Source organism: Palaemon carinicauda, chromosome 36, assembly GCF_036898095.1.
Source record: "Palaemon carinicauda isolate YSFRI2023 chromosome 36, ASM3689809v2, whole genome shotgun sequence".
NCBI classification, from domain to species: Eukaryota; Metazoa; Arthropoda; class Malacostraca; order Decapoda; family Palaemonidae; genus Palaemon; species Palaemon carinicauda.
The window spans coordinates 71034042-71044425 of NC_090760.1; the positions used below are offsets into that span (position 1 = coordinate 71034042).

The following is a 10384-nucleotide window of genomic DNA, read 5'->3' on the forward strand; positions in this document are numbered from 1 at the left end:
ATTAACCTGAAATATAAACTCCTTTACTTAATCCATCAGTACCTCGCATTTTATTTGGTTGAAACTACAGTATTGGTAAATGATTGAATCTCATTCACTATTAGAGTAAAGGTACATTCTCCACGTATGGAGTCTGTACTGTACTTGTGTAGCCAAGACTGACATGAGATATTGAACAAGTGTGAATGTGGTTAGCTTTAAGTTTTAAAAGCTACTCGTGTATGGCAGAGGCAAGGGACAGGATAATGCCCTAGGGACTGGCCATATGTACATGTGATCAGCACCCAAGGCCCCTCTTTATCAATCTAGGACCAGGGAGGGCCAGGCAATGGCTGCTGATGACTCAGCAGGTAGGGATATAGGTTCCCCCTATATCCCCCGAGACATATCTCAAGTTGAGGATGGTGAGGTTGCAGACACTACTAGAAACTATAAGCTTGAGCGAGTCTAGAACTCCCATCTAACAGATTGTCTGGCTGGGCGGGATGGGGATAGGTTCCACTGACTGCTAAATAGAGCAAGATGGCTTGAATATGTAGTGGGAATGGATGAGCAAAAGTTTTTCAGAATAGTAGGAGACATGGAGGTATGGTAGCAAAGATAGGGAAGTTCTCCCAGTAATGACGATGATGTGCTCATTTTTATTAATTAATTTTATTTTTAAATTCTTAAACTGTAAAATTATTTTTCTTATATCCTTTGGGAACAGGCTTGAGTGGGAAATTGCTATTTTACCTTGTTTAATAATATACTATACATTATGTTTATGTAGAAGTCATTATGTTTTTTTATGGATTAATATTTTTTAATAGTATCTGTGGATATTCCTTTTTCTGACTACTATTTAGAAATTACTATTACTAATAATAATTGACATTTTTAATAGAATATGAAGGTGAATGGCATATGAACTTTGTCAATTTTAGTCATTGAAATTTTAACAATATGCAACTAAGAGCAGGACACTCCAAAATCAAACCATTGTTCTGTAGTCTGGGGTAGTGCCATAGCCTCTGTACCATGGTCTTCCACTGTCTTGGGTTAGAGATCTCTTGCTTGAGGGTACACTCATACACACACTATTCAATCTTTTTTCTCTTCCTCATGTTATTTTGAAGTTTTTGTCCTCTTCTTATTTTCAAGTTTTAATAGTTTATATGTGAAGGATTTATTTTAATGTTATTGTTCTTAATATTCTCGTGTTGTTTTTCCTTGTTTCCTTTGCTCACTGGGCTACTGTATTTTCCAAGTTGGAGCCCCTGGGCTTATAGCATCCTGCCTTTCCAACTACTGTAGTGTTGTAGCTTAGCAAGTAATAATAATAATAATAATAATAATAATAATAATAATAATAATATAAAGTTGGTCAATTTCAGTCATAGAAATTTCAACAATATGCGACAAACTACATGTATTTTCTTTCGCAGGTCACCAGCATCCAGCAGAAGGGAAAGTGAATCATCATCTCCTTGTGACACGTTAGCCAAAAACAGCCCGGAAAGGATGCCGGTCACAGTGCCTTCTGCCTCCGAGCAGGGAAATAATCGTCGTCGTGGTAAGTTTCGTCTGCACTTTCTGACCTTCGTTTATATTAGCAAAGAATGGTCGGAAAATGTTGCGCTTTTGTTCGTTCAAGAATTGTCGGCCTTAGTAGCATACTTCTAGTGAATTGGAGGACATCTTGTTAAAGAAGCGAGATAATTAATTTTGTGTTTCAACAGGAAATAAATGATGTAGTCTCGTTTTATGTAGAACCGCAGTCGTTTGAAATAATTCAAAGAACAAAACATGACAGTTCTAAAAGATACAGTAATTGAATTTTTACCCTTCCTAAAGAGGAGCTTGGGAAAACTTAGGGGGATCAGGCATTACCTGTACTATGATAATAAGAGGGCCCTTTTAAAAGACAGTGCAGTATACAGTATGTCGCACCTAATTGGTTATGCATGAAGGTTCACGAGTTACGGTAGCTATTAGCCCTCTCTTGATCTGATTATGCACATTTGTGGCTTCCATTCAGATAATTTTTTCTTTTTTATGTTTTTATTCCTTTGTTAGTTATTCTATGAAACGTCAACATAAGTAAATACATGTCACATCATTACTCGACGTAAAAAGTCATGAGCCTGACATCGATTATGTCACGTCTGGGATCATTAGAGGGTTATAATTACTTAATTCCATTTTAATCTAGTATTTGTTAATAATGATTGACCAAATTTAACATTTCCCACTATGTGTAAGGAGATTTTATCCATTGATGATAGTGAATAACAGCCTATTTTATGAAGAATTGATATTATTTAGCTGAGTGGTAGGTCAGTTGCTTTGTAAACATAGAGATGAACTTCACGCACTAATCAACCTCAGTTTAACTGTTAGTCATCCCACCTGATTTACCTGTAAGTAAATCAGGCCCAAAACAGTGTTCCACATTCTGTAATTGTATGGCATGAAGCACCAAACTGAGTGATAGGTTAAGCTGGTCTCGTCAGCAACTGGAGAGTATCGAGAAGCAGTTGAAGGTTTTTCATCCACAACATTTCTACTGAGACTACATCATTCTCTTTACTCACATTTTTTTGCTTCTCATGTACATTGTCTCCTCAAATTGAGATAACTTGGCTTCAGCATTGGCATGTGCCCTTTTTTTTATAAGTGAGAATTTTTTTGCTTTTTAAAGGGCATTTCTTCAGCAAATGTAAATAATTTTGTCTACTATGAAGAACCAAAGTCATATCAGAGAGAATATGCTATACTAGGGAACCCCTATTTTTTATTTAAGGTATAGTATTTCATATACATTACCTCCTTTTTGTGCTTGTAAGAAATCTATTACCATCCATGTTAATTCTAATAGTCAGGCCTTCTCCATCACGAGACTCAATTCTACACAGTATTCTAGAAGTTTTATTCAAGTTGTGGAATGATCTTCCTAATCTGGTGGTTGAATTGATAGAATTTCAGAAGAGCATGCAATTTTAAATACTGTAAAGCTATATTGGTAATGTTTCATATAAGTTAATGCTTTACTGGTGTTTTAAATTTTTTTTACTGGTATTGGCATTTTGAATAACTTACTCTAATTCTTGAGAACACTACTGATCAGTATAAGTGTTGTTTGTTATATTCATGTTGTTGAAAGTAGTTCGTTCAGTCAAAATTGTGAACTGCTACTCATCAGATTTTCCTTTCTTTTCAGCTAAAGCACCAGCTCAGATATACAGACCTCCGCCAGCGAGAAGCAGCAAGGAACCGGCCCAACAGAGCCAGCAACCAATGCAGCCTCACCAGCCTTTATATTCACAGCCATATCAACCTAAACCTAACTTTTCACAGTCTCCTATCATCACCCGCAGCCCCATTATAGCCCCAATTATCACCAACAGAGCGCCGCCTATTTGTCGCAGCACAATCCTCATCAGCAAGACTTCCATCCTTACAATATGATACCCAACAGACAAAGGACAGATAGCGAGAGTAGCACTGCGACCACCTCGGGCGATTACCTGAAAGACAAAGGCAAGGGCCGCCGACCAGACCAGGTGCTGTATATACCCCGAGGAAGACGTCATGCTCCAGACCCGTCCTCTGCCCGGGGGACCCCTACGCCAGTGTTAGATTATGAGAGTAATGGTCGACCTCCTTCTCCTGCTTATTCAGTTTGTTCTATAGCATCCGAGTATAGCGGAAGGAATCGCTACAATAAACCGGGAAGTCGGCAGGGTAGTCAGATTTCCATATGCGAAGGAGAAACGGACAGATTACATGGAAAACCTCCATTGTCCAGAGATTTCAGCCGGGAATCTACACCTGGCTATGGCCGACAGAAGAATCCCACATTATTCAGTTCTCAGACACTTCAGCTGATAGAAAGATGTTTGAATCAAGATGCGGATCAAAGATATAATGAGTATTCTAACGGAGAATCGGACGCCTTGCACAGTTCTCCATCACCCAAAAACAAACTTGGTGGTGGAAGGGCTCTGAAGAGTCCCACTCCCACCAGAGATATCCACAGCATACACAGCAAAGAAAACGTCATACATCCTGTCGATCCAAGTCCACGTTCGAGGAGAAGTCGAAAGAATCGCAGAAGAAACTCCCGAAGCAGAGATACGAGTGTGGAACAGCTCAAGGATGGTCAGGGAAAGGGGAGGGCCAATCACAATGGAGAACAAAATAGTCCAGGGGAAAGAGGCATGGGTAGTTGTGAGAGAATATTCTACAACAGTAATTTTAATTCTAGTCAAGATAGGTATGACAGAGGGTATGACAATTACGATAGATATAGTAGCATAAACAGTAGCAGAGCTAGTAGTCGAAATTCCAGTAGAGAGCGCACCCCCCAGTACAGCCCTCAACACAATTGGAGGGTGGGTTCAAATCCCCCAAGTCCTACAAAAGGACCAGCGGCATATTATCAAAACAGACAATCGCCCGGTAAGCCTCCTTCGGGACGGCTGGGATCACTGCCAAATGTGGCCCTTGATTTCGGGGAGAGTCCTAGAAGAGTGTCAAATTACAATGAGGAAAATCAGAGGTATCACACACTACCCATCAAAAGTAAAACTCCTGTAAGAAGTAATTCTCTACAAACAGAAGATACCAGCAGTTGCATTATGTCTGAACGGATAAATACAAATGCTGACAGCGTGGAGGCTGGGGTTGATCTCATTCATCAAAATGAAAAGTCACTGGAAAATCTCAAGGATGAGATGACCAAAAACCTCATAAATGCTTCGAGTAATTCTGCTCATAACGAGTCTTTGAATCATGAGGTTAGTCGCAATAGGGAAATTAGACAGTGTCCTGAAAATGAACCCGGGGAAAAAATGGAAGAGGATGTGGCCGTCGATTCCAGCGTTTCAAAAGGTTTGCAATCCGAGTCAGCAGAGGATTCCAAGGTTGATGTCCAGAAGGAAACCAAAGATGATGTAATGAACAAGTCAGTCGATGCTATAACAAGTGGAACGGCATCTGAGGAGGACGCTTATGAAATGGAAGCCGAGGCTTCTCTGACCGAGTCAGCTAAGGACTCAACGGAGGAAGTGACTTCCTCTGATAATGACACGAGGGATGGTCTCTTGGAAAGTATAACTGAGGTTAATGATGGTGAAAGGAACATCAAAAAGTTCCAGTTCAACTGGGCCGATGAGGTTGAAGATTCCTGGGACAGTTTGTACGACGATAACGGAGAGTGCTTGAACTCCGACATAAAGCGTCAACTGAGTGATTCCCTTGGCAAAATCAAGCTCGAGAAGCCGGCCAACGATTACTATTCCTTTCAGCCAAAGGAGATTGAAATCAACGATGAGGAATACGGCCACGTCATTGAAATCTACGACTTCCCTGTCGCTTTCAAAACTCAGGATCTGATGATGGTCTTCAGCAGTTTCCATAACACAGGTTTTGACATCAAATGGGTTGATGATACCCATGCGTTGGGAATCTTTGCCTCAGCTTTGATTGGTGAGTCAATCAATAATAATTATGTATTTACTTGAATACTTATATGTATATAATATAAAAGTTTGTGGATTTGAAAGGGGTTTCATATTTTTGTCTATGAATATAATAACTTATTGTTTTGAATTTTAAACCGATATACAGTACTGTACAGTATATATTTTCTGAAATTGTATTCCATGAAAACCTCAAAATTCAGTATTTATAACTTGGGCTCTAGCTTTACTTCTGTTTCATATAAGTATGGCAGTCAAAATTGGCCAAAACCTTTTATTTATACAAACAGTATCTTTAGAGTGATATGAAAATTTATTTTCATTAGTCATTTCTAATGATTTTGTTCAAAATACGAATACTTCTAGTGTAGATTATTGTTACATAAATGTTTTATGCTTTTCACTGTTTAAGAAACAAGTTATACCACTTGGTAGAATTTTTTGATTGCAAAGGAAACCGCAAAATGAGTTTTCAAAGTAATTTTTGACTGTTTTAAAAAGAAAACATTTACTATTTATCTTAAAATATTTTAGCTGCTGAAGCCTTGAGTATTGATCATCCCTTCCTGAAGACACGTTCCTTAGCAACAGCTACTAAGTCCTCCAAGGCCAAGGCATTGCGGATCACGGAAGCCCTCTTGCCGTACAAACCAAGACCGGCAACGTCTGCTTCCTTAGCCCGGCGTTTAGTTTCCGGAGCCCTCGGTCTAAAAGTCAACATATCGAGGGAAGTACGTGAGGCAGAGAAACAGAAATTGAAGGATGCCAAAGGTTAGTTTCATTTGCTGTTAGGTACTCTATTTCTCTTTTGGAGGATAGTTAAAGAGTACTGTATGCTATAAGCAGTACCACAGTTAGCCACAGAAGGAAAGGAGTATAGGTCCAAGCAAATATAAGGAAACATGGCAATATTTATCGTTACATTTTGAGAGCACGTTGAAATTATTATTTAAAGTAGATTGTTCAGAAGAGTGAGTGGAGTTTCATAACTTCCGTATGACTGTTGTCTTAGATTAACTTTCGTATGAGGGAAAATGAAAGCAGGAGAACATGGAAGAATGAAAAATCAGAATATAGATGAAAAGTAAAAGGCAAGAGTTGGAAGTCCTATTGTAAAAGACCATTATTAATCAATGAAAATGCATTAAAAAATGGACTCTGTTATTACCAATACACTAGATAATTCTTAACAAACCCTTTTGAATCACACGTTCTCGCATAGAGCTCTCCCTGGGATTTGTTCTTAAATGAGGTGGAAATTGGAGAAATGTTCAAGAAAGTTTGACATGGAGAGAAGTATTGAGTGGAAAGCAGTACAGATGGGAATGAACAGATGGTTGTAGAGAACATTTAATACCATGTAATACTAGGCTTGCAGTTCATTCTAATAGTCAGGCCTTCTCCATCATGAGACTCGATACTACACAGTATTCTAGAAGTTTTATTCCAGCTGTTACCAAGTTACGGAATGATCTTCCTAACAGGGTGACATAAGTTTTTTATAGTTTATATATATATATCTATTTTGATCTTGTTACTGTTTTTAGAATATTCTATTGTTAATTTATCCACAGAGCATTTATTTATTTATTTCCTTTTCTCACTGGGCTATTTTTTCTTATTGGAGCCCTTGGGCTTATACAATCTTGCTTTTCCAACTAGGGTTGTTGCTTAGCTAATAATAATAATAAAATAATGTATTTCGTGTCCTGTAAGGCCTACTCTAGGGCAAAATATGTTATGCTATAGGAAGTAACACATTGTAGAGGAATAGTTTCAAATTAATTATGGAGCTACAGTAATTTATGCTTTTGCAATAATCAATGAACTGGTCATAGATTACTACCTTGTCTCTTGTGTGATTTGAACAATATTGGACACATTAATAAGGTTTAAGGGATACTGTATAATCTGGCATCTAGTCAGCTCAGCCAAGTTACTGTATGAAAGATTTTGAAATAGTTATTAGGAAATATTGTAAGATTAACTTTAGATATACTTTGTCATTTCTATTTATGATTGTATAAAGTATTTCATATATTGTTTATAACAATTAGTTAATGCTGGAGATGATGATAGCATTTACTTTATATTTCCTATTTTTATTATAACTATCCCTTGAAAAAAAATACTTGACGACTTCCATATTGTTGTCCTTTATAGCCACCGACTAGAGAATAAAAGAAGAGAGGAATGTGGTAATTTCTGTAAAGAACTTGATGAGGAGGTCACTTACACTTTTATTTTACAGTATAAGGAAGGTACTCAAACTCAAAAGCCCGACCACCTTTTGTAGACCTGTTTTATTAGCCGAGACTGCCATTCTGAGTGAAAGTCAGGGACTTCACTTATGGTGTTAATTACAGATGTACCCTTGTAATATCTAGTGTAGTGTTTGCTGTTCTTAGTACCATAAAATTTGTCACTGCAAACTCCCGGAGAGTTGTTTTTATGAGAGGAAATTTTGAAAACATTATTTGATATCTAGCTATTGTGTATGTGTAATGTCCACTCAACGAGATTTAATGACATTGGTCTGTAGCATTTTTCTTACTCTTTCATACATTTTATTGGACCTCAAATTGATAGTTAGTGATGCCATTCCTGTATTGGGTCTTGAAAAAGCTTGTTAATAGTGTCTTATGCAGTGGCCCGGAAGAATAGAGACAGATTTGTAAAGTGTTCCTTGAATATACGTTCATAAGTGCTAGTTATTACATACTACCTGCTGTTTGTATTCACCTTGCAATAATAAACACACTTCCATTGGTATAAATTAGACGTCAATACCATTATCACCTATAGCCACAACCACCCCAAGATATATGAATGAGTCAGTAGGAACAATAAGAGTAGGCATCAAGCTGTTCGCAGCCCAATATACAGTAGAGAGAGCTAGCAGAATGCTACAAGGCTTGCAGTGGAACAGATTCCCTTTTGCCAGTTTTTATTGGCACAAAAGCACTTCCTAGTTCCCTAGTAACCTTACCTCAATGTGGCCAGTCATATTACATTCTCAAGGTAAGCACCACCAATAAAAGAATTCCATAGCATCTTGATTTATGTTCTCCATCCCTGAATCACGTGTAAAGAATTTCCAATTCTGGTGGACTTTTTAAAAGTATACATGTACTGTTTCAGTATGTCCAGCACTCCAAAGATGGCTGATTCTATGTCTTTTGACATTACTAATCTTATTTCTGGTGATTGAATACCTTGGAATGGGTCTGAATCTTCAGCCAGCATAATTTTTTACCATCAAATAGTGTCCAGATAGACAGACTCCTTGCAACAGGGATAGACATAGTGAGAACCAAAAAACCCTTCCTCTCCCTGCGGGTCCTTTCTTTTTTTATTCTTAGTCACCTGTACTTTCAGGTGCTCCTAACCTTACCTAACATCGCACAAGGGTCTGCTCCTCCCTGTTATTCTTCTCCTCTACTTCCCTTTTCCTTATTCCTTCCCATCCTGAGTTCCTGCCTTCGGGCTGTAAACTGGATTGTATCGGGTGGTACTCTTCCTCTCCCCATATTCCCCACTTCCCTATCCTTATCCTGTATCCTCAGAGTCCCTGTTCAGTACAGGCATAGCAAATGTCTTACTGTTGCTCTTAAAAGCCTTTCAATTATTTATCTCATAACCGTATGGAATTCGTCCAATCATTCATTCACCATACTTTTATTACCAACTTTATCTTCAGGTGCACTATCTCGCATAATAAAAATTTTCAGGGGTAGGTAAATGGAATAGGAACATCCAAAGTAAATTGCTGAAATAATCCAGTTTTCCCATGATTTTATTTGGGGTTAGGCTGCTGTGTGGTTCCAAAGGATTCCTGTTAAGGCTAGAATAGGGAATCTGATGCAACGTAATATATCAAAGAAATGCCTTACTCCCTGCCCTAGGGCCAATGTATCAATGCGCAAGGCACGAACTAGGATTCTACCTTAATTATAAAATTGATTACAGTTAATTAGGTTCTAAATTTATTATTACCTAATTCTTAGCACTACTTGCAAGTGTCAATTCATATTCCGCAACAGTATTTGGTAATGCAAACGAGTATGATACTACAACTTTAAAGATTATCAAGAGCTGGAAGGACTGAGGGTGGAATTCCCAGAGAACTTATAAGTTCTTGAAGATATGAGAAAACTAATGATTTAAAGTATAAAGAAACCACATCAAATAACACCCAGTTTCTTTGGACAGTGTAACCACTGTATAGTAATGCTTTTTTCTTAACTCATCATCTCTATTCTTTGCGATATGTTCAGCACATTCAGCTACATTGTTAAAGAACTCTTTCTGAACTGAAAAGTTATAGTAACCATTATTCTTCATAATTAAAAACATGCCTGCCTCTCAATCTGTTGGATGTGATTTCGAGTCCTGCTCAAGTTTCCTGTAATGTCTGCAACCTCACCATCCTTGTGAGCTTGGAAGGCGGGGTTTGGGGGAGCCTATAGTTCTACCTGCTGAGTCATCAGTAGCCATTGCCTGCTCCCTTGTCCTAGCTTGATGGAGAGGGGGCTGATCTTGTGTATATATGGTCAGCCTGATAGGGTATTTTCCTATTCCTTGCTTCTACCATTCATGAGCAACCTTTAAGAAAAAACTAGATGGAATACCATTTTTATTCTAGCCTAGTTACTTCCAATCTTGACTTGGATATCAAAATTCAGCCACATTTCCTGCAGAATTAGTATATGGTGGGTCAAAGCAGAATGGATTCCTTTTATTGCTGTTACTCAAATTCTGGTAGAGTCCCCTTAGATTGGATTAGACTTGAGTTATGTAAGCTGGTGCTGTGACTGATGAGGTTATTCAGTGTCCAAGTGAAACCGAGGAAAAACCTTGCAGTTACATTATGAAGGAGAAGGATGTATAGCAAAGATAAAAAGTTAGCAGGAATGGAG

General features: G+C 38.1%; 1 protein-coding gene across 1 annotated transcript in view; it reads left to right on the forward strand.

Annotated features, from left to right (window-relative positions):
- Positions 1 to 10384, forward strand: part of LOC137628894 (uncharacterized) — a 35924-nt gene that overhangs the window by 19831 nt on the left and 5709 nt on the right. The window contains exons 2-5 of the mRNA XM_068360155.1: positions 1428 to 1555; positions 3203 to 3338; positions 3392 to 5472; positions 6000 to 6236. Of these exons, the coding sequence (XP_068216256.1) occupies positions 1428 to 1555; positions 3203 to 3338; positions 3392 to 5472; positions 6000 to 6236 (2582 nt within the window). The remainder of the gene's footprint in view (positions 1 to 1427; positions 1556 to 3202; positions 3339 to 3391; positions 5473 to 5999; positions 6237 to 10384) is intronic.